This window comes from Xenopus tropicalis, chromosome 6 (assembly GCF_000004195.4).
Source record: "Xenopus tropicalis strain Nigerian chromosome 6, UCB_Xtro_10.0, whole genome shotgun sequence".
Classification (NCBI taxonomy): Eukaryota; Metazoa; Chordata; class Amphibia; order Anura; family Pipidae; genus Xenopus; species Xenopus tropicalis.
In genome coordinates this window covers 50081516-50106632 of record NC_030682.2, presented here as the reverse complement: position 1 = coordinate 50106632, position 25117 = coordinate 50081516, and the positions used below count along the sequence as shown (strand labels likewise).

General features: G+C 41.4%; 1 protein-coding gene across 1 annotated transcript; it reads left to right on the top strand.

Annotated features, from left to right (window-relative positions):
• Window positions 1–970: 970 nt before the first annotated feature.
• cmtm7 (CKLF-like MARVEL transmembrane domain containing 7) lies at window positions 971–22424 on the top strand. The gene is given in 5 exon segments (NM_001015861.1): window positions 971–1158; window positions 17608–17781; window positions 20500–20598; window positions 21444–21525; window positions 21722–22424. Coding segments are annotated over 5 exon segments (498 nt in total). The 5' UTR covers window positions 971–1029; the 3' UTR covers window positions 21736–22424.
• The last annotated feature ends 2693 nt before the right edge of the window (window positions 22425–25117 follow it).

Here is a 25117-nt window from a genome sequence, read left to right as displayed (position 1 = left end):
AGTAAAATTGTAATAAACATGCCCTTCCCTTTTTTCCAAAATTAATTATGTTGTCTGAGTGGTTTTATTATTACTGTCTTATGATAGAAGTTGGTACTTGTGGGTTTGTACTTTAGTGACAGGAGAACAATTACACACTACAGACCTTATATTCAGTAGAGACAGATGCAAGATCAGGGCAATATTAATGCTGATAAACTAATATAGTAAAGTTTAGCACTGATTCACTTGCTGTGTGACAGCAACTACTAAGGATCTCTTATACAATAAGCATCTTATTTTCTGCAATATAAAGTATTAAAGTAGTGCCCATACTTCCATGAGCAATATGAGAGCAGCCCTAATTCAAAAATGGTTCGGGTAATGTTTTTCAGAAAACCTTGTATCTTTGCAAAGGGGAAAAAGCACTCCAGTCTGTCGGCAATGCCTTTAAATCATTTATTTTCAGAAATGGACAAACAGCACAAGCTTTCGGGGGAAGAAGGGGTCACCCCCGAAAGCTTGTGCTGTTGGTCCATTTCTGCAAATAAATGATTTAAAGGCATTGCCCACAGACTGGAGTGCTTCTTTCCCTATGCAAAGATAAATGGAAAAAAGGCTTGGGAGCGGCTGTGGAAGTTAAGCACCCTCTGAGAACATGTATGTAAGTGGTGTGCTGAAGATTTTTGTTTATGTTTTCAGAAAACCATGCCTTTCAGTCAGGGGCCATTAACCCTATGTGTATTCATCCCATGGATCACATCATATGAGTTCCAAATAGTTGGTGACAAGCACCCCCCCAAGCCTAAACAATGGGTGGAGCAAAACGTTCCCGGGGCTGAGGGCCAGTAATAGGGCGGTAAGAGCTTTATGCGCTATGTTGTACAGTCCGGTTAGGGCGGAGCCATTACTTGCTCTGGAACCTCCCCACTCTGAGAGAACTTCACTTTTTTCTGTCATCTCCCTCATCCGCTTGGCCTCCCCCGGACCCCCGCCCCCAGCGATACAGGCAGAGGAGAAGAAGAAGTTTGTAGTTGGGGAGGCGGCATCATGGCTCGGAACATGACCGTCATTCGCACAACCGCGAGTAGCAGCAACATTCCCCCGCCGCCCAGCCCCGGGCTGCTGGATACCGGCTACGCCAGGTCCTACTCGGGCATGCTGAAAGGAGCGGAGATGGTAAGGGGCGGGAAGGGTTTTCTCAGGGGCGGGTACCTACAACTCTAATCCGCTATCCGCCTGCCTTAGGCTGCTCTGTTCTGGCACTGCGGGGCTTAAGTAAACAGGATTTGAGGGTGAGAGTATGGCAAGTGTGGCTGGCAGATTGTGAAAATAAATAAATAAATCAGGGCTACTTAATCTACAGTCCTTGAGTGTGAAACTCCAGCCCCTAGGGGCCCATGGGGGAATGTGTCTTAAAGTTTGTGTACAATGAAGTACCTGTGCTGTGTGAAGCTGTGGTGTCACTAACTTCAGCCAAAGCTCTGATGTATCTATGTAATGGCGCTGTGTGCGCTACTTATGAAGGTAGGTACCACATACAGGCCAGTGTACGTATAGAAATGCCCATGCTAGTGATGATCCCAGGGATACATTGCTGCAAGAAACATACAAATGACATGTCTTCTTCAGTTTTATCCTCTGCCCACGTTTTAATGCTATTTCTTACACAGTTCCCCTTTAGTGAGGGTTGGGGTGACTTTCACCTGGAGCCATTTAGGGGAGAATGTCAGATATAGTTACAATTTGTTTGATCATTTTTTAAACTATTTATATCTAGGGCTGGACGATATACCGTTTAATACCGAATACCGGTGTTTTTTTTAAAAACTATATTAATTTTTCAGATACTGCAATCCCGGGGTGTCAGGGTACTCACCCGTGCGGCCCGGTCTCGCGCGCCTCCTTGCATGCGTGCGCGCCCCGTTGTCCACGGGACGTTGCGCGTGCGTCAAAGCGCACGTACATGTCAAAGCGTGCACGTCCGCGACGCGCTGACGGCGCCGGTTCTGCGCATGCATGGGGGGTATATAAAGCTATCAAATGCCTCCTCCTGTGCTATGTTGTCTGCGGCCTTGCCTGGGAAACTAAGCCTGTCTGATTTACCTTACGACTTTCTGTTGCCGATCCTTCGCTTGCCTGACTCTGATTTTCAATACTGCAGTAATTATTCTCTAATTTATTAGGAAATGGGGTTATCACCTAATCATGCATGGAAAAAAAAAAATACCATCAAATACCGTGACACCGATATAATTTTGAAAAATACCGTGATATAAATTTTTGGTCACACCGCCCAGCTCTATTTATATCAATTAGTAGGCCACCAGTTGTTATTAAAGTGTAATGAGTCAGCATCCCACCAAGAGCTGAAGGCTGTAGGTTGCACTCAGGCCCAGACTGGCAATCTGTGAGTTCTGGTACATGCCAGAAGGCCTGCTATAAGATGCAATATTTATTGGGTTTTGGGTACTTTCAATTACTTTTGGGTAATTTCAGTCCGGACCTGGTTGGACATACATTATTTATATAACTTTTCCTACCCTAAATGTTCCTATGTTACTAGAGACCCGTTGTAACTTTAATCCTGACAGAAGGGGATTGCAGGCAGGGCAGCATTTATTTGAAGTATTATTGGGACCCTGTAGCATTTTCTTACGATGTACATTTTTTTATTCATAATCACACAGTTTTGGATACAATAGGGGTTCTCAGATTAAGGTGGCAATACACATGCTAATGTCATATGGTATCTGACAGATTTGCTCTTTGGCTAAACAGATGGATTCTATATAAGGGTGAAGCCGTGTCAACTTTCCCACCATAGGGCACTGTATAAGTCTTTTTTTTTTTTGCTGCAAGGATTAGTTGCAGCATCTTTTTAAAAGTCACCACGTGAAATCTCTCTGTGTGTTTTCGCTTTAAGGGGATGTTCATGGTATGGCTACCAGTCACAGGCCGAGTGGCAGATCCCTGCCAACAATTGCCTGAATTGGCCTTGATGTGCAAATTTTAAAATTACAAGCAGTCTCTGCTCCCTGACTTTGCTGCTGCTCAGAGTTACAGAACGTCCTAAAGGGGGTACGTGCCTTGCACCTTTCCTCTGCCATTGCACACTATGCATGTACCTTTTTTGCCTACCCATAGATTTGACTGTATAGTTAGAGTTCAATGCTGAACGTAACCTTCGGTTTTACAAGCAACACAACTGGACAGGAACCGCTGGCAATTTGAGAATACATTACAATAACGCAGTGCCCTTTTCAATTTTTTTTTTGCATTAGATTTATTGCGATCACTTCCTCTTTAAAGAGCAACAGAGTAAGCTGGCTAGACCAGTACTTTAAATGGTATTGATTTAAAACCTCTGCAATGAGACCTGCAATGATGTAAAGGCAAAATTGAAAGTCGTATTTGCACTTAGAGGGGTGATGGTGACTGACCAAATCTGTTGTAATCCTGCGCACTTATTACAGAGTTTACAGGCTTGCATGGGTCATTTGTAGCCACTAAGTTTCACTGAACCACTTCAATGGCACAATTTAATCGACTTTCCTGTTTCAGCCTTTTAATATTTTTGTCTTAAGTCTTCCAAGTGATACATTAGTTGCCAGTGTTTTTTCAGAAGGAGCTGAAAAATGCCATCAATAGATGTATCAAATTGTAACAGTTGCTCTGCAGACTTTATTAAAGGAAAGATATACCTCCCCTTTATGACAAGAGCTCATTCAGTTATGTAGAAAGATGTGTACACTGTCTTTACTTCTTAAAAAAAATACAAATGCATTCTACACAGGCATGTCTGATTCCACTGATTGAAAGGAAACCATTTAAGTCTATCTCTGTCTGCAGGGGGCAGTTCCCCATCTTCTTAAAGGAACAGTAACACCAAAAAATGAAAGTGTATAAAAGTAATTACAATATAATGTACTGTTGCCCTGCGCTGGTACAACTGGTGTGTTTGCCTCAGAAAGACTACTATAGTTTATATAAGTAAGCTGCTGTGTAGCCATGGGGGCAGCCATTTAAGCTGGAAAAAAGGAGAAAAGGCACAGGTTACTTAGCAGATAACAGATAAACCCCCATTATATGGGGCTTATCTGCTAGTTATCTGCTATGTAACCTGTGCCTTTTCTCCTTTTTTCCAGCTTAAATGGCTGCCCCCATGGCTACACAGCAGCTTATTTATATAGTAGCTTTTCTATAGCAAAAACACCAGTTCTTTGCAGAGCAACAGCAAATTATATTTTAATTACTTTAAAACACTTAAATTTTTTGATGTTACTGTTCCTTTAAGGGCCGTGGCAGACGGGGAGATTAGTCGCCAAATCACCATTGTCGCGGGCGACTAAAATCGCTCGAGTTGCCTCGTATGCCATCCCACCAGAGATTAGTCGCCTGCGACAAGGGAGATTTGTCGCGCGGCGACTAATCTCCCCGTCTGCTACAGCCCTAAAGGGGTACTGTCATGATCTAAATTACACTGTTTACACATTCACTCTACCATTTAAAATTTTATTCTTGAACCAACAAATGTATTTTCTTTCTTAGTTGTAATATTGGTGTGTAGGCAGCCATCTTTGTGCATTGTGCCTGAGTCTGAGCTTTCAGAAGGAGCCAGTGTTACACATTAAAACTGCTTTCGGATAACCTATTTTTTCTCCTACTCCCATGTAACTGGTGGAGTCCCAAGCCGAACTTGGATTTCATAATATTGAGTGATATCTTGCTCCCTTTCCATTGTGATATCACTCCAGCTTGTAGCTCAGCAATAAAGTGTGAGGTTTATCAAAGCACAGGTCACATGACTGTGGCACCCTGTAAAATGAATATTAAAATGTCAAAATTAAATATAAAAAAACTGTTTGCGTTTTTGAAAAACAGATTTCAATGCAGGATTCTGCCAGAGACGCTCTATTAACTGATGACATGATTGCTTTGTCCATGACAGTATTCCTTTAAGCTCACAGTGTAATGCAAAATCTCTGGGACATCACTTTATAATGGAATAAGTTGAGGTAGGTGGTTGCAAGCATTGAAAGTAAGGGATCTCCAGAGTATCACGGCTTCATTTCAATCTGTGGAATCTGGTATGTCTGTGTAAAAAAAAAAATTTATCCAGTGAAACCTAAATTTTACCTTACATGTACTTGTACGCATACACATTTTCCTGGATAATTTTTTTGGTTCCATAAAAAACATAAAATGGGGGTTCTAATTTATTTCTGGAAGTCCAGATATTCACTTTTGTACATAAACCCAACTGAATAAACTTGTTTAAAAAGTGGAGTAAATTCTCCCTTTAAAACTTAGGCATTAACATTAGCTGCATTAACAATTACAGCTTCCCCCCGCGTGCAGCTACATGGAGTAGAAGTGTAGATCAGATGAAAATGCTAAAGCAGACATTTTGTGCCCAATCTACTCCATGAAGCTGCATGTGGGAGGAAGCTGTGATTGTCAATGCAGCTAAAAGGAGGCATGTATTAATTTACTTCTCTCTGCCTGACTAAAAACCACAGGCGAAGAGAAGCAGAGCAAAAGCTCCATGTGACCAGGGCCTTAAAGTCAGTTGCAAAGGTTTAAACTGATACAAGAAAACTAGGTAACATAAAGGTTGGGTAGAATAAGAATAATTTTATTTGAAATATCTGCAATTTTAGTAAACTTTTTTAAAATCCACTGAAAGAACATATTTATTAGTAATAGTATACTCTCTGAAAACAAACTTTGAGAAGGTGAGGTATCTCTTTAAATAGAAAGCAGGGCTGCAAATCTACACACCCTTCCTCTAAAGGTGGCCATACACGCACCGATATTATCGTACGAAACCTCGTTTCGTACGATAATCGGTGCGTGTATGGTATGTCAGCGAGCCGACCGATGTCGCAGGAAGCTGCTGAAATCGGTCGGCTCGTCGATCGGCCAGGTTAGAAAATTTTGATCGGGCGCCATAGAAGGCGCCTGACCAAAATTCTCCCTTCAGAGCTGAATCGGCAGAAGGAGGTAGAAATCCTATTGTTTCTACCTCCTTACCTGCCGATTCAGCCCTGAATGGTGTGTGGCGGATCTGACGATGTTTCGTGCGACCGATGGTCGTACGAAACATCGTCGGATCGCCACGTGTATGGCCAGCTTAAAAGCTGCTGTGCAACCAGTATACACAAGGGATCATTAACCAGTCTCTCATCAGATTCTGGATGTTGTCATTGATAAAGACAATAGAGACTTGCAAGTACCAGATTCCTCCATACATCCACAACTCACTCTCTGGTATAATATAAGAGATGACAAGATGATGTTTTCTGTAGCGGAAAAATTCCTTATTCTCTGTTAAAAACTTGCAGATCTAATAATTAGCCTGGTACAGAAATTTGTATCACTTTGTGGCCAGTGAAGCATTTGATATACTCTCTAGCAGGGAGATTGATAAAAGAATACATAACTTAAAGCAGAGAGAAACAAAAACCCTGTGGAGCATTGAAATACATATATAAGATAATGTAAATCAGGTCCCCTATGTGTCATTGTTTTAAGGGAACATGAATTCCATATAATTCTGTGACATTTTTCTAACTGGCTTTCAGGTTTATTGAATCCTTCAGGGCTGTTGCCAAGTGTGCAGGGCAGATATTAGTTAATTTACAGGTCATGGAACTGCAAGGTGACTATTAATATCCTCATATTGTACAACAGTTGGGTACATTATTTGTTACAATACACCAGTTTTAGTGCCAATGACATCACTAAGCACAGATTTATAACTAATGACATCACTAATCATTACAGGCAATTCATGAGCTTTATTTAATGTATGTGTGGGATATATATACACAAACCTCATAGTATGTCTCCATGTTTGTACAAAATAGCACTATCTGTCTCATAAAACTTAGGGGCAAATTTATAAAAATGTGAGATTAGAGCTTACCCAAAAAAAATTCACCCCCTGTGTATTTATCAATTGGGGAAAGTTAGAGTTCACCATTTGATACTGGCTGTCCTCTGTATTTAGCTCTAGATTGGGTAGGGGGAAGGAGGAGGGCATACCTGCATGCCCACCCCTAATAAATACAGCAATGCCAAATACAGGGTGAAAGCAGGTCTCTGTGTACTGTTGTGGGTAATTTTGCAGCAAAGGGCAGGGCTGGGTGCAAAGTGCAGAAACTATAGTGGACTGTGCCGTTTTTTTTTTAAATATGCAACTTGCTCTGGTCCCCTTAGGCTTTTTAAAGGAGAAAGGAAGTTATAATCACTAGGGGGTGACAAATGTTAGGCACCCCCCCCCAGTGATTATTATTGCTTACCTAATATCCTGAGTATCAGTTAAATGCACTTTTCTGCTAACAGGAGCACTGACCCGGGGTATCGGGTAAGTAAATACAATCACAGGGGGGTGCTTAACTTTTGGCACCCCCAGGGATTTTAACTTTCCCTCTTTTTTAAAATTATTTCAGATGCTAGTTACTGACCATGAAAACATAAAAAGCAGTATCTGTCTATTCCTTTCTGCAACAAGAAGTCTTGCAGGTCTTACAGGGCTGTTAATCAGGTGGCATCTGCTACATTCTTCCAAAGCTCAGGACCACCAGGGCAAAGGATAAAAAGGGGGTAGACACCTGCAGTTATAATTACTAAAAAAAAAGTGTAAGGGTGAAGGCCCCCCGAAATGCCTTTTCACTGGCAAGTGAATCAACAGTGGAAAGGCATATGCGTCACTTTGTTTCTGAGGTTGTGCAGGAGCAAACTTCGGAAAATGGAGTGATGCATATGCCTTCCTACAGGGGATTCAGTTTATTGTCAATGAAAAGGCATTTTGAGGAGATTTGTCACCCAAGATTTAACCATGGTGTTTATGTCCTTGTTAACCGTATGGCATGACAAAGATCCTGAAAATTTCTAGCATTTCCTACCAATATGTTTATTAGCCAGCGGTGCATTCGATGTACAGTCTCCTAGTGTCATCATGGGGTCATACGATTTGTTTCTGTTGCAACTGCCAGTATAATGTGATCTGACTCTGAATTTCTGCAAAAAAGGGAAAATCATGGGGAAAAACATCACTAAGGCCACATTTTCCATTTATGAGTAGGCAGCTCATGGAAAATATATTCACCAGAGAAATAGAGTGGCCTAAATAAGCCCTCGGAGGAAGAACAATCCCCCGCCCGTGGTTGTTTGCAAATTAACTTCTTGTCCATTGCTTCAAAATTTGTGCAGTCTCTATTGGTTATGTTTCAACATTTCAAGTGTAATTCCGGCAGCGAGTGAGAGATGCACCTGATTCAGTTGCACCTGAAATTAACTTCTAACCAAATTGGACATAATTGCACTGAAAAGTTTGGGAGTGGGAATTGTTTCATTTCTGGTGCTCAGCATCAAAAGATGTCAGCGTGTGATTTTTTTTTTAGGCAAAATAATATAAGAAGTTTTGATATTGATGTCAGCCGCTGTGGGATCCAGGAGGTACTGGAGCTGGTGGGAGCTCCGGCATTCTCTTGTGTCAGTAGGCGCACTTGCACACAATTTACAATGGGACAAGCGATGGACGCACCTGATTTGAGTGTAACTAAGCAGAAATGCAAGAAGGGCTTTGGATGCAAGAATCTTTAATGAATGGTGCCGATTTGCACATTGACTGTATCCATTTTTGCACTTCAGCAAGTGTAGTGTTGGGCATAAATGAGCCATTATTGAGCCTTAGAGGTCCTGGGACCCAGTGTTATATACATGCACGTGTGTGTTAGGGCTTGAGGGGCTGGGGCTTTCTATTTTCTGTAGTGCTGCAATTAGGAGTTGGCTTGGGTTCATTAAGGGAGAAGGAAAGGCTAATAAAGAGTTAATCTCAAGCTACAGGCTTACCTTCAGTTCTCTCAATAGTGCCCTTAAGTCTCCCCATATTTCAACCGGTCAGATGATCAGATGCCAAACAGGAAGAAAAAACGCTGAGCTGGGTATATAGGATTCCCATAATGCATCGCTCCTGCACAGAGACTAAGACTGGCATTTTTGGCGGCGCATGCGCATCTACATCCGCTGTAAGCGCGCACAAACAGGATCGCACCCCCTTCCCACGGACCCTCTCTATATTAGAAGGCGCACACAAATGGGGCTTGGGGGGCAGGGAATAATGCTCATGCGCAGTGTAGTGCACCGAAGGAAAGGAAGTGGGCACCCCACTTCCAAGATGGCGGCGCCATTCACTAAAGCGATGGTAAAGTTTGAAGTAAGTTTAACTCAGTTATTCTTGTAATAATAAACCAAAACTATTGCGTTTTAGATTAACAGTAGTAGGACTATTGAATGGTATCCTTTATAGATTTTGCCTTTCCTTCTCCTTAAATGAAGTGAGGACTACCCAGTATTAGGGCTTTTACACTCAGGCATTTCTTCTGTCCCCATGCTGTGGTTTTTAAGGGTATTCAACTGAATTGATTACAGTTGAGATTTACAAACCTTTTTTGTATGTTATAATTATTTTTCTTCTCTAAATCAACAACAGGCTTATAGTCATTCTTGGTATTTGGGGGAAATAAACTGTTAGAGATTACTGACAGAGCTAAAAGCTGTAACAGGCTAAAAGGATAAATGTATCGTTGTGTTAACACTTTTCTGATGGTTAAATATAGTAACTATGAAAACCTTCAAACAGTTGGGAATCTCCAGTGCAAAGTGTAATAAATCTGCTTCTTAGTGTTTAACAGAATCACTTAGTCTGCTGTTCATCTGAGCATGGAGATGTGTTGTGATGCACCTTACAGTGGAGCCTTTGTGACTGCTGCATTTATGTAGGCCAGAAAGCAATCACAGAGAGAATTTGATAGCAGCATAAGAACAGGAAACTGAAACAGCTGCTATTTGGTGACAAACCAGGGTTTTACTGATGACAAAAAGCATTTTCTTGTCTTTATGTAATGTATCATGCATCTAGAAACATATATGGTAGGTCTGGTAACACTTTGTCATTTTCATTCAATTCACCTGGTAGGGTATTTTGTATGGAGTGTATTATAGGTACCTAGGCAGCCCTGCCCAGAGATGGGGGTGAAATGTGCATAAGCTGAGATAAGCTGGTAGGTGGGTCTTGGTCCAGTTGTGGGTCAGCTGGTCTAGCTTGGGCATGGGTTTGCATAGTGATATTTAAGGTAGAAGAGTAGCTGTGCAAAAAACTTCTGAATGGCTTTCTCTATAACTTACTACTATGTTAAGAAAACAAACCCACCTTGGGCCTTTAAAAAAACCTATACATTTGACACTATCTAAATCAAAGTGCTGAAAGTGGGTCCATGGTGTCAGGTTCTGTAGTTGGCCCTAGGAAACCCAGGCAGACTGCTTATATGCGTCTAAGTTTATTGTTTAAGGACATGTAAAGCCTACATTTTCCCACAATGTATATCAGTTAGGCACGTCTCCCCCACCCAAATGGCATCATTTGTACTGCATATATCCCCTCTGCTTGCCAGCACCATCACATTTTCCTAAAGCAAATAGCAGCTTTACCTGGTGGCCATTTTTCCTCTGATACATAATCAGTTACATTTAAATCTGCAAACAGCATACACACACACACACACACACATAGACCCTTATTCTGTATACATGTTATCAAGAATACAGGCTCACACAGGCAGAGCTGTCTGATAAAAGTTTTGCTTTGTTTGAGCTGAGCTCAGAAAATTAAGAGAAAAAAACTGAAGCAGACAGTTAGAGCAGAGTTTCTATGGGAACCAGCAATGCCATCTCTTCACTGGCTGCTAGACTGGGGGGCGTGTTTAGTAATCTGAGCTTAGAACAACTGAGCATGCCCACAAGCCAGAACTCAAAGCAAATTCCCGAGGGGTGGGGTGGGGGGGGCGAGTGAGTTACAGGAGCAGAAGGAAATCTAAGTGATTAAGGAGATGTTGCAGCCTTACTATTAACCTCTGGACAACCAGTGTGGCGGATATTGAAAGATTTCAGAGAGGCTGTTCACTGATTACATTTTTGTGTGCGGGGTTTACGTGTCCTTTAACAGCCCTGGGAGAAGTCAGTATCAGATATTAATGCAATTCTAACATTGGATGTTAGGTTATTTCATGGGCTGTTTTGGGGAATTAATTATGACAGGCCAAATGTATGGTATAGCAGTATTAGCAATACAATATGGAAATAAACTGTTTAGGTTTCGAGGGATGTAAAAACATTAAGGCTGTCTGGTTTAGTGTTAGAATCATAGACTTTAATGCTTCATTGAGGCCACCTGGTTGTACAGATTAGTTTTCTTTTCTCTGAACATTTCCTGTTCTTATGAGTAGGTTGTCCACACTATCTGCATAAAAGTTGTCCTTTTCCTCTATTTAGCCTAGATGTGTCTTTAAGAGCTGGTGATTTTCAACAAATAAAAACAGAACTTTGATTAAAACAATAGATTAAAGATGCCCATGCACATTAGAGAGGAGAACAAACACACCGCAATAAAACCAGGGATAGCTTTTTATATGCACAGAAAAAACTTAACAGCATGTCAGGTCATAAGAAATCCTGTCGGGTGGCCCCATACACAGGCAGATTAGCTGCCAAATCGGTCTGAGGCTGTCCCACAGAGCAGATTAGTCGGCCGTGAAAGATCTCTGCTATTGCAGGCGACTAACGGCTGCAAAATGCCTGTCCACCAACAACAATAGAAGTCTGCAGAGGAAAGCCCTTTGCAACGCTTTGGTTTTCTGAAGTTGTCTGCAGGAGAAAACTTTGTGCGACTTTGGAACATCGAAGCGATGCAAAGAGCTTTCCACTGGTGACACCTATTGTTGCTGGTGGATAGGCATTTTGGAGCAGTTAATCGCCCCTAATTGCAGAGATCTATCACAGGCGCCTATACCACTCATTGGGACATCAGCCGTAATGATTTGATCGGCAGCTTAAATATGTGTATGGCCACCTCTCTTAGCGAGGTACAGTGACATCTGCACCCAAACAGCTAGATTTAAATTGTTTTATGGTATTTTACTAATTCACATTTATCAAAGGGGGAAATGGGTGCAATACTCGGTATTACTTTAACTCCTTACTAAATTTTTCACCTTTTAATAGATAGGCACCTATGTGATGCAGTTTGGATTTTTAGCAACTATCTGGGCTAGAAGGCAGTGGAAGAGGAATAGGAGAGGGCCAGAAAAGAAAGATAAGCAATAAAATTGTAACCTCACAGAGCAATAGCTTTTTGGCTGCTGGGTTAGTTTAAAGTTTCCAGAGAATCTGGGCTTTCACTATGGAAAGGAGAGGGACTTGAGAAACAAAAGAGAAGGAAAGGCTAAGTCACTTGGGGGTGCCGAAATGTTAGGCACCCCCAAGTGACTTAGATCGCTTACCTTGTACCCGGGCTGGTGCCCCTGGACGGAGAGAACAGCACCAGCCCGGGGTAGCAGCGATCGCTTCCTCCTTCCTGTAGCGCCGCGCATGCGCAGTAGAGTGCAAAGCCGAACTTAAACAAGAAAGTCGGCTTTTCACTCTACTGCGCATGCGCTGGCCGACGGTTTTCGCCGGCAGAAGAAAAAGGAAGGAGGAAGCGCTTCCTGCAGGTACCCTGGGCTGGTGCTTTTTTCTCCTAACAGGGGCACCAGCCTGGGGTACAAGGTAAGCGATTAAAGTCACTTGGGGGTGCCTAATATTTTGGCACCACCAAGTAACTTAGCCTTTCCTTCTCCTTTAAAGAAGAAGGAAAAATCACTGGGGGGATGGCAAATGTTAGACACCGCCTGTGACTTTAATCTCTTACCTTTTATCCTGGGCTGGTGTTCCTGTGAGAAGAAAATGGCACCAGCCTGGGGTAGCTGCAGCGAGTGTTTCCTCTTCCTTTTTTCTTCTGTCTTTTTAATCCCAGGGCTGGTGCATGAGCAGCAGGGTGACTAAGATGACTTTTTTTTTGTTAAAGTTCGGCTTTTTACTCTACTGGGCATGCACAAAAGCGCGCAAGTACAAAGGAAGAAAGAGGAGACACTCACTCGCAGGTACCCTGGGCTGGTGCGGTTTTCTTCTTACAGCCTGGGGTAAAAGGTAAGTGATTAAACTCACTCCCTCCATGTCTAACATTTTGGCACCCCCCCCCCGTGGCTTAGTCTTTCCTTCTGCATAGAGTAGAACAAGGTATGGGAGGGGTTGAATTATACTGTGAACCTAAGGGGGTGGTTTGTTAAAAAAAAATAAAAAAATGTATATTTATTTTTGAGAACTCAGATGTAGTCTTTATTAACCTTTTCAATACAACCCACATCTGCAGTACTTTGCTAAAGTATTCACCCCCCTTGGTATTTTTCATGTTTTCTTACATTCCAACCTTTAATTTAAATGTTTCTTAATGTTATTTTATGTGATGGATCTGCACAAAATAGTCTAAAGGTCCCCATACACGGGCCGTTTATAGCTGTCGATATCGGTCCCTTGGACCGATTCAGCAGCTAATCGGCCCATGTATGGGCAGAACCAAGCGGCCTGGCCGGCCGATATCTGGCCTGAAATTGGGCAGATCTCGATCGGCCAGGTTAGAAAATCCAGTCGGATCGGGGACCGCATCGGCTCGTTGATGCGGTCCCCGAACCGACTGCCCCATGGCCCTGGGGCCAAACGATCGGATTATTTTTTTTTTAAGCTATTTGCTACCTGATATTGCCCACCCGTAGGTGGGGATATCGGGTGAAGATCCGCTCGCTTGGCGACATCGCCAAGCGAGCGGATCTTATAGTGTATGGGGGCCTTAAGTTGGTGAAAGGAAATGAGAAAAATGTATATAAAAAGAATCCCCTAAAAAGTCCTGGTGCAACCAATTACCTTTTAAAAGTCACATAGTTAGTGCCACATGATCTGTCAGTATAAACGCACCCTTTCTGAAAGGCCCCAGAGGCTTCAACACCACTAAGCGAGAGGCATCACACCATGAAAACCAATGAACTCTTCAAAGAAGTCAGGGACAAATTTGTTGAGAAGTCAGGGTTGGGTTATAAAAAAAATATCCAAATCTTTAAGGTTCCCAGGAGCACCATCAACTTCAAATGGAAAGAACATGGTACCGCAAAAAACCTGCCAAGACAGGGCCGCCCACCAAAACTCACAGACTGGGTAAGGAGAGCATTAATCAGAGAGGCAGCACAGAGACCAGAGAGTTCCACAGCAGAGACTGGAGTATATGTCCATAGGTCCACAATAAGCCGGCTGGGCTTTATGGAAGAGTGGCCAGAAAAAAGCCATTACTTAGTGTTAAAAATAAGAAGGCACGTCTTGAGTTTGCCAAAAAGCACTTGGACAACTCCCCAAATGTATGGAGGAAGGCGCTCTGGTCAAATGAGACTAAAATTGGACTTTTCGGCCACCAAGGAAGATGCTATGTCTGGCACAAACCCAACACATCCCATCACCCCAAGAACACCATCACCACAGTGAAACATGGTGGTGGCAGCATCATGCTGTGGGGATGTTTTTCAGCAGCAGGGACTGGGAAACGGGTCCAAATCGAGGGAAAGAGACTTATCGAAAGCGACTTGCAGCTGTTATTGCCGCAAAAGGTGGCTCTACAAAGTACTGACTTTAGGGGGGGTGAATAGTTATGCACGCTGAAGTTTTCTGTTATTTTGTCCTATTTGTTGTTTGCTTCACAATAGAAAAAAATACATCTTCAATTCCAGGTTGTGAGGCAACAAAACATGAAAAATGCCAAGGGTGAATACTTTAGCAAAGCACTGTAAATGAGCTCCTGTTATTAGCATTGTTTTTTCTTTTTGGAACTTAAACAGGTTTTTAAAAAGGAAACTGACATTTTTAAAAATTGCAACATTGACAGATGTTATGGGTATTGTACGAGCTGCAACTCTTGCATCGGGTGAAGTCATAGTGTTGAGGAAATGCCTTTCATGTATGCATCATTTCCTTTAGTCTGAGCCTATCATACCACCCATCCCACAAACAGAAGGCTGTACAGTGAGACTCATTGTCCCAACAGAAAGCTGTATAATGCTGTTATATACATTTTATGTTCTTGTACATTTTCTACATAGTTTAAAGGGGTGGTTTGCCTTCAGATTAACTTTTAGTATTTTTTAGATTAAGCAATTCTTAGCAATTTTTCATTTGCTCTTCATGTTTATTTTTTATAGTTTTTGAATTATTTGCCTTCTTTTGCAACTCTTTCCAGCTCTTTTCACTCTGTCAAATTGGGGGTCAGTGACCCCAGATGCAAAAAAAACCTTTCTCTTTGAGGCTACAATTTTATTGTTATTTTTTTATTACTTATATTTGTATTCAAGCCTCTCCTGTTAATATGCCAGCTTGGCTGCTGTGGCAATTATAGGGCTGCTGCCCCCTCTCTCCCACTCTGCGTTTACAACTTTAGCTTCGGAGTGGGTCCAGAGGGGGCTGCATCGATAGTGCAGAGAGAGCGAATGTGCTTTCTGCACTGGCAGAGCTGAGTTCCCAGGGGCGGCTTTTTGCCACCCCTGGTAACTGGCCACTCACTTCCTCGTGGCAGGAAGGACCCAGACCCTAGCAACCAGATCGCTGGTAAAATTCCAAGTAAAGTGAGAAAAAAGAAAAAAGGGGAAGTAAAATGAGAAAGAAATAAAAAAGGAAGGGGGGAACAGGAGGAAAGAGGAACAGAAAAGGCCCTTGTGAAATAAAGGGACTCCACAGTGGCAGTTGCAGGTACAAAAAAATGGATGCAGTCGTGTGTATTGAGCTGTGTGTATGGGCTGGCCCGATACCCTGCCAGCAAACTAACACTACTGGCCTGCGTCTTCCAGATTCTGAATTTATAGGTGCGCCTGCCACGCCCCTTTTGTGACATCATTGGGGGGGTTGTTAGGCGGGGGTCTATAAATTCAGAAGCCAGAAGACGCATCAGGTATGGTTCGGGTTGGAAGCAGGTGGATAAGGTTTAGGTGGGGGTTAAATATTTTTGGACCCACACGTCATTAATTTGCGCCTAAACATGCTCCCTGCTTTTGTGCTTATTTGCGCCAAGTGTGCACCAGTTCAGTTTGTTCTTATGAATGGCAGGCAAGTGCACCTACTGACAGAAGCGAACCCTGGACCTGGGAGAACTGTGAAGGGTTCCATGGGGCAGTCTATTTGGCTTTAATTTGGTGGCACTCCCTAAGTGTTAGAATGTCCAATATATATGAATGTTTGTCACAATATTTTCTGTCTACTACTAATGTATATTTCTGTATTTCATACCTTATAGGATGGAGCTACTGTAAAAAAAAAGGCAGTGAGCCCTCAGTAAGTTTATTATGGACCCCCATTCCATGAATTGGAGGAGTGTTTGCCAAACTAAAGCCTAATATGGCTGTAAATGCTATAATATAGTGGACTTACAATACCAGCCCAGAGGTTCTGCAGCCCTATAAAAATGATTCAGACATCTTAGGCCATCTTTTGAGTGTCAGTGACACTGAACATGCTCAGTGTGCTCTGGGCTGCTGTTGAGAAATTTGGCTTAGGGGTTGTCAAAAATCATTAAAACAAAAACTTATAGTGGACCTGGTCTAATTATTTCCTCTGCAGAATGGCTTCTGTGCTGCTGTGTCATATGAATCTCAATTAGGGGTGATTCAGCCCCTAGCGCTGACCCGAGGTGGCCTAATGAATGCTGCTTGCCTCGCTTAGTTTTTTTGCATTTGTGGGAGCTGCATCACTAGTCCATAGAGCACAATACCGCTTTCTGCAGAAGAAGAGCCAAAATTCAGATTTAAAAATTAGAATTTTGACGCTTGGTTACTAAAAGTGTCATTTTGTATGTTGGTTCCTAGGTTCACGTAAACGGTAACAACCCCAGAGCGTTTGGTTTGAATGAGCAAAGATGACTGAAAATGTTTGCCTCTTTAGATGGCTCCAGTATTACCTGTCACATGACTGTGATGGCTTTAAGCCAAGCGGAATGGGACTCAAAATAGGCCCTGGCATTTCAAGTACAAAGAGCCCTTCTACAGCCCTTCTAGTGCCCAAAAATATGGTGCAGCATTTCTAGGCAAATTCTTTGTAGAGCTTTAGTTTTCTTTTACATTTCTTTGACTAACAGGAGCAATACAAACAGTCCAGACCTGCTTCTTACCCCATATTTTTTGTCCACAGATTACCCTAGAAACCAGGCAGTGGAATAAATGAACGACTGGAAAATAAATTGGATAGGGCCTAAATAGAAAGATAAGTAATAAAATGTAAGAATAAATTGTAGCCTCAAAGAACCATATGGTTTTGGCTATGGAAAGAGGCACAAGAGGAAGGCAAATAATTCAAAAACTATACAAAATTAAGGCCAATAAGAACAGTACAATAACTAACTAAAGTTAATGTAAAGTAGAACTAGCCTTTAAAAAAATACAGAAATTATTATTAGCTTTTACATAGTGCTACCATTTCTCTTGCACTAGAGATTGTTTATTATTCACATCGGTCCCTGCCAGTGGAGCTTACAGTCTAAAGTCCCCATCACATTCACACACTCTATGGTCAGTGTTATTATCTGCCATTTAACCCGCCTGAATTTTTTTTTGTATACTGTTATTGTTGAGCTATGTATAATCATAGTATTTGGCATCCCACGGCCTTTAGCTGGTTAGCTCATTTGGAAAAATGGTCACTAATAAAATGTTGTATCTACAGGTGTCGTTATTAATAGGATTCCTTTGTGTGAGGTTCTCCATCTGGACAGACTACAGTGCATTCAACTACTTTGAAATTGTCACAATTAGCTTCATGATTTTAATCTTCATATTTTATGTGATCAACATCTTTCGAATTTACAGAATGCTGACGTGCATTTCATGGCCCTTAGCGGTGAGTGTACAGTGCAGACCTGACTGGGTTTAAAACTTTCTAAAAGGGATTCTGTGGCCTCGCAACTTCTTTAACTTTATCCTGTTTTATTTTTGACAAGCTTAATTAAGTATTGTAATATAGTTTGGCATGCTCTGGTTCAGATCATGCCACATTCTGCTCCCATATTGGTTTAGATATGAAAGGTCATCATTGGTTTTAAAACTTTTAAGATTTTCTGCACTGAAAGGTTTAAGAAATTAAAGCAAACAGATCTAACAGTACATTTACCTGTGCTTCACATCAGTATGGCATTGCCTAACCTTCCCGTTACACTGTGTTCTCTTAAAGGAGAAGGAAAGGCTAAGTCACTTGGGGGTGCCAAAATGTTAGGCACCCCCAAGTGACTTAGATCGCATACCTTCTACCCCGGGCTGGTGCCCCTGTACGGAAAGAACAGCACCAGCCCGGGGTAGCAGCGAGCGCTTCCTCCTTCCTTTTCGCTTGCGCGCGCATGCGCAGTAGAGTGAAAAGCCGAACTTAAACAAGAAAGTCGGCTTTTCACTCTACTACGCATGTGCCGGCCGACGGATTTCGCCGGCAGAAGAGACAGGAAGAAGGAAGAGCTCACTACAGGTACCCCGGGCTGGTGCTTTTTTCTCCTAACAGGGGCACCAGCCCAGGGTACAAGGTAAGCGATCTAAGTCACTTGGGGGTGCCTAACATTTTGGCACCCCCAAGTAACTTAGCCTTTCCTTCCCCTTTAACTGACTGAATGCATTCATGTTGCAAAGGTAGGATCATGACAATTGGGAACTGTGCTGTTATTCTATAGGTATGGGATCTGTTTTCTGAAAACCCATTATACAAAGAGCTCCACCATGCAGGAAAAACATCTTCCATAGACTCAATTTTAAAAAATGATTTTCCTTTTCTCTGTAATAATAAAACCTTGTACTTTATGGTAACTAAGCTGTATGAATCCATATCGGGGCCAAAATAATCCAACTGAGTTTATGTCACATTTTAATTATTTTTAGCAGAATTAAGGTAAGGAAATACAAATTACAAATAGATGCCTTATCCAGAAAACCCCAGGGCCCAAGCATTTTGGATTACAGGTCCCATACCTAAATTTATATTTTCAGGAAGCAAATAAAAATTGTGACCCCAGTTATTTTCCAATGACTCCCCTTGTTTTCAGATATGTAAAGATAAATTATCATTGGCTATATAAGCCACACCTATTATTGTCAACACAGGTGCCACTACATCATACAATAATATTATTGACAATCCCATGCTTCCTACTTTGTCTGAACAGTCTGTAGAAGGCCCTTTTTCTTTCAGCAGGATAGTAACCCTACGCACAGAGCAAGGTCCATACAGAATTGGTTTGCTGAGATAGGAAGGGAAGAACTTGACTGGCCTGCAACCTAGCCCAAACTGAATACCTGTGGAGTTACGGGGAAACTTTAAAGGAACAGTTCAGTGTAAAAATGGAAATGGGCAAAATGGATAGACTTGGCAAAATAAAAATATTTGCAATATAGTTAGTTGGGCAAAAATGTAATCTATAAAGGCTGGAGTGACCAGATATCTAACATAATAGCCAGAACACTACTTCCTGCTTTCAGCTCTCTAACCTCTTAGTTAGTCAGTGACTTTGTTAGTTAGATTCAAATGCAAACTAACTGAACAGTTATGTCCCATATGGCTCCCCCTCAAGTCACTGATTGGTTACTGACTGCTAACCACTTAGAAAGCTGAAAGGTGGAAGCAGTGTTCTGGTCATTATGTTACACATCTGCCCACTCCAGCCCTTATTGATTACATTTTTGCCTAACTAACTATATTGAAAAATGTTTTTCTTTTGCACAGTCTATCCATTTTGCCCATTTCCATTTTTACACTGAACTGTTCCTTTAAGCCAGGCTTGATCACCAATATCTGTGCCCAGACTCTTGTGTGTGTGAGTGGAAGCTAATGCCATCAATAATGTTTCTACATCTAGTGGCAAGCCCTTTCCTACAGAGCACAATGTAGAGGCTATTTTGACATTACTGTGCTGCTCCCTGAAAATCCCAAGTAGCTCTGCAGTACAACTACAGAGAAGCTGGTTTGGATGCAGTATTTGCTTTAATACCAGCTTGTCTGTGTGATGCAAGTCTTACAAACTCTATAGAATCAAAAGAAAATAATATGGAGCTAAGAAGTTAATAGTCCATATGATGTCATGCTGCAGACTGATTCAGGGGAACCCAGCAGTATTATATGGATCTAGGTATGGGGTCAAAGCTAAACGTGAAAGCTTCTAGGTTGGTGGCAAGTTGTAGTGGAAGTAGGAGCCTTAGGGGCTACTTTGGAGTGAAGAAACCACCCTGCCAGGGATTTGATGACGGTACCTTTAGGTGGTGTAGATAAATATGGCTTAGGAGGTGGAAAGGAAAGCACAGTAGAATGTTAACTTACTGTGGAAACCAATTTCTGTTCAGAAGACATTGCAAATATTATCTGGTATATTACTTGAAAAGAACAATAGTGAATGCATTTGGTTTGGAGTTTCAGCCAATAACATATGTGCCTGACAGTCCCTGTTAAATGGCCAGGCAGCCAGGACAAGACAAGGAAGAGTCATCTTTTTTCAGTATAAAGCTTATATTCATACTGTGTCTCTGCACTTATATCTAATATCACAGATCTAATGAGTATAATTTTATCTTTCTCACATTGTTTCAGGAGCTGCTGCACTATGCAATTGGCATATTTCTTCTCTTCATTGCTTCTATTGTTGCTGCTGTGAAAAGTTACACCATATCAGGATTGGTAGTTGGATCGGTAAGAATCTAACTTTCTTGTGTAGTATGAAAGACAAGCTGAAATCATTTCATTTAAAGGAACAGTAACACCAAAAAAAATGAAAGTGTATCAAAGTAATTAAAATATAATGTACTGTTTCCCTGCATTGGTAAAAGTTGCATGTTTGTTTCAGAAAGACTTCTATAGTTTCAATATGCAAAGATGTTGTGTAGCTTTTCAAATTGAACTAAGGCTAAATGGCACAGGCTACATAGTATTTAATATATGAGCTCTGTAAAACACCATTGTATTCTATAGAGCTTATCTCTTATCGGCTCTGTAATCTGAGCCCTTTCTCCTCTTTTCCAGCTTGAATGGCTGTCTATTTATATAAATTATAGTAGTGCTTCTGAAGCAAACATACAACTTTTGCCAGTGCAGCGCAACCGAACATTATGTTTTAATTATTTTGACACACTTTCATTTTTTGGTGTCACTGCTTCTTTAAAAGTGATAAAAGTCCATATGGAAACAATAAATTACACCAAATCCTCTCTCCCCTATCCACTTCCCCCTCTTTTGCGTGCCATGAACCCACACTCCCTACATGTAGGATTGGTTAATGGGAGTTCAGGCCCTCACCTTTATGCTTGAAAAGAAAGTGAAGAGAAATATATCTAATGTCTCAACACTATAAAAATATTAGAAATAGGAAATTACTATAAAGAAGGCTGGTATTTACTTCTGGGAAATAAATGCATCTGAGTGGTACACAGAAATTATTTTTCTTGCGTGGGTTTTTAAATTTTATTTTCTGTTTTTTATAGTGGTCAAAAAAATTGCCCTGAGAAATGCTGAATATGAGTGTATATTTCCTTTTTCAGGTTTTTGGGTTTATTGCGACTTTCCTTTGTGTTATGGATATGTGGCTATCCTACAAGATCTCATTTACAGCACAATCAACAGGTGAGCATCTCTCGAGTACACAAGGACCCTTGGATTTTATTTTAGGATTTAAAAGCTGTTGTTTTTAAATAACCTTTTCCTACGTATTAATATTGGGAAGCCACACATTAAATCAAATGGATTTGTGTGAGTTCCTTTAACTTCATATTCATATATTTAAATGAAGAACTAATCAGTGTTTTTCTCTATCTTTCAGGAGCGACATTATGACTATCTGGGCAGCTGCCTATTCCCCATGTGAAGTAACAGTTAATATGAACATTAGGAATGTGACTATGCTCAAAGCATCATTTGCACTGTTTGAAGTTGTTCAAAGTAAGGCTGGAGAGATGTTGTATTGTCTGCTTGGAACACGGGCAGCCAAAACTGGCATTATAAAGAAGGCAATGAAAAAAAGACTGTGACATTCTATTGGGTTAATATGAAAATGAATGCAAATTTGACACAGATTTCCCTGGCTATAAGCGAGGGGAAGGGGGAGCACTGTAAATAAAAAGACTACCATTTCATTTTTTTTTTATACTTTTCAGCTTTTAGATTTTTATTATCAAAGTATGATTCAGTGGTCAGTCACTCAGGCTTTTGGATAAGTGCTGCGATATTGTTTTAGCTTTGGCTGGTAGAATAAATGTATAACAGGTTCTCCAAAAGAAGAATGTCCGACACCGCTGCATTGCTCTACATTTTCTATTACTCTGTGTCCATTTTATCTGCTCTGCTTCCATTCTCATGTTTTTGATTGATTTTGATTATATTCTTTCCTACAAGTGTCTTTTTTTCATATGTAATTTGCTAATTACATTATTTTGTTCAATTCATTCAATTCCTAATTCAGAAAACAGTAGAAATGTTCTATAGCTTTTCTTACTGATTAAAAAAGGCTGTGCCTTGTTCGAAAATGCAGTGTTAGAAAGTAATTGCTCCAAGCAACATGAAACCATTTTATAGAATGATTTGGGTATGGGAGACTGCTGTTTCACTGGAGTTTATGGGCAGGGTATATACCATTGCTGTTATGGAGTATGGCAGTGCTGTCCAACTTCTATGGTGCCGAGGGCCGGAATTTCTCTAGCATACATGGTGGAGGGCCGCTAATGGAAGCCAGTTTTGACCACTCCCCTTTTTGAAACCACACCCACTTCAAACCACACCTATTTTATCACAATGGTGGTAGCACAGCAAAATCCCAAATGCTTGGTCCTTACTGTGGGGATATCAACCATCATTCATATGTGAAAGAATTATGTCATATTAAGATATACCCTTAAATTCCATATGCCTCCTCCTCCCCTGTGGATAGCAGAGCAACCCCCAGTACATAATTACACAATTTAGGGACCATTTAATGGCTATTTCCAACTGCTAACAAACTCCCACAACAAACCCCTGCCTGGTTCACCTCCCACAAGCAGCATAGGGCAAGCAGAGTATGGCACACACAGGCAGCACTCTGCCTGTCCTATGCTGTCTGTGTGTGCCATACTCTACCTGTCCTACCCTGCCTGTGTGTGCCATACTCTGCCTTCCCTATGCTGCCTCTGTGTGCCATACTCTGCCTGCCCTACCCTGCCTGTGTGCGCCATACTCTGCCTGCCCTACCCTGACTGTTTGTGCCATACTCTGCCTGCCCTACCCTTCCTGTGTGTGCCATACCCTCCCTGACCTATGCTGCCTGTGTGTGCCATACTCTACCTGCCCTATGCTGGCTGTATGTGCCATACTCTGCCTACAGTACCTATGTCTGAGGTGTGAAGAAGTGAACAATGGGAGTGATTACAGTCTCTACTGAGGTGTGAACACTGCAGGGGTAGAACAATGCAGGTATTAAAAGGTGTGAAAAACACAGGGGATTACATTTTTAAACAATACAGGTGAGAACCATGCAGGGGGCCAGTTAATCTCAGTATTGATACCATTTAATGCTTACTCATAGGTAAGCCATCAAAGCAGCCAGACAGGTGGGGGGCCACACAGAGGGGGGTCGCGGCCCGCGGGCCGCCAGTTGGACAGCACTGGAGTATGGCATTGAAGGCTTCAGTTTCTAATACAAGATGTTAAGTAAATTACAAACGGTGAAGAATTGCAAAAGCACCAAGGACAATAAAAGCCCATTGCTTACTGCACATTCAGGCAGCACTTATCTCCCGGTTTAGCTGAGCTCTGCACCTCACAATTACATGCCTTGTATCATATATGTGCCTACTAATAGGAGCCACCCATTCCGAGTGCCATGATTTTAATACAGTGCTCAGTGCAGATTGAAGCATTCATTGCAGCGTTAAATAATCACCATTTGACAAAGTTCCCTGAACACGTTATTGCTAGATACTTCTTACAAGGCCCCACTTGGTCATAGTACATGGTCCCAACCTAACAATATTAAACAAATCATCAGTTCAGCTTTAGATGCTGTGGGGAGGAAGGCACATATTTACATAGTTACATATTAGGTGCCAAGTCCAGAGACATGTTTCTGGCATCCAAAATTATCATAGCCAATGCCTCAACCATTTCTATCCTGCACATTAAATATAAAGGACACTGGATCATTTTCAGTGAAAATCTCTCAAGCATATGATAGGACAAACAAGAAACATTCCTAAAAACAAGAGAATCCTGCGTGTCCCAAATTAGCTGGGACCTTGTTTCTTTCTCTCTTGGCTCATATGGCTTGAGGGGGACCTGAAAGGCAACTACTAGAAACAACAACAGATAACATTTATATTGTGCCACCCTGCATTGGAATTGCATGCATCTCTTTTCTCTCACTATATTGCAACTACCTAAGTCACAATTCATGAAGAGTAGCCTGGTAAGCATGCAGGGCACCATTAAATGTTATTGAATGATGGAGACCTTCACTGTGGTTAATAGAAATATTTTTTTTGTTATTGTTTCCTAATTGTTTTTTTTTTCTTAAAATTTCAGTAACAGATTTCCTTCAATGTCTTTCCCTATAACTAGACCCTCTCCCCTTCTTTCCTGACAGATAAATAAATAGCGTGTTCTTATAAAGAGGCTGAATGACAATTGGCAAGAGAATTTGCATTGGAGTAAGAAAAGGCTGAATTAAAAAGTACAGGGTGTAAATCATTGTAAAGGCTCTCCTTTATAAAGTGACCCCATTGAATGTACTTGCACAAAGATGTTAGTGGCCCAACAGCACTACCTGTACCTGTTAGTGTTTCCCTTGGACATACAGAGGCAGATTTATCAAAATGTGAGTTCAGAGCTTAATACATATAAGCTCACCAACATTCTATTCATTTCTATGGGATTTTTATCAAAATGTGAGTTCAGAGCTTAATACTATGGGATTTTTAAGAAGCATATTTTTCAAATGGTGAGCTCTCTCACCCATTGATAAATAAGATTCTAAAAATCCCTCAGGAATAAATAGAATGTGGGTGATTTTTTGTGTTTTAAATTCTAAACTCACATTTTGATAAATCTTCCCTCATAGTGACAGTGGGACAGTACAAATATGGTCAGTGACCTTAGAATATCATGGGTGCATTTGAAAGTGTTTGTACTCCAGCATCACACTATAGAATGTAGAGTGCAGGGTAATACATTTAACTAAATAAATGAA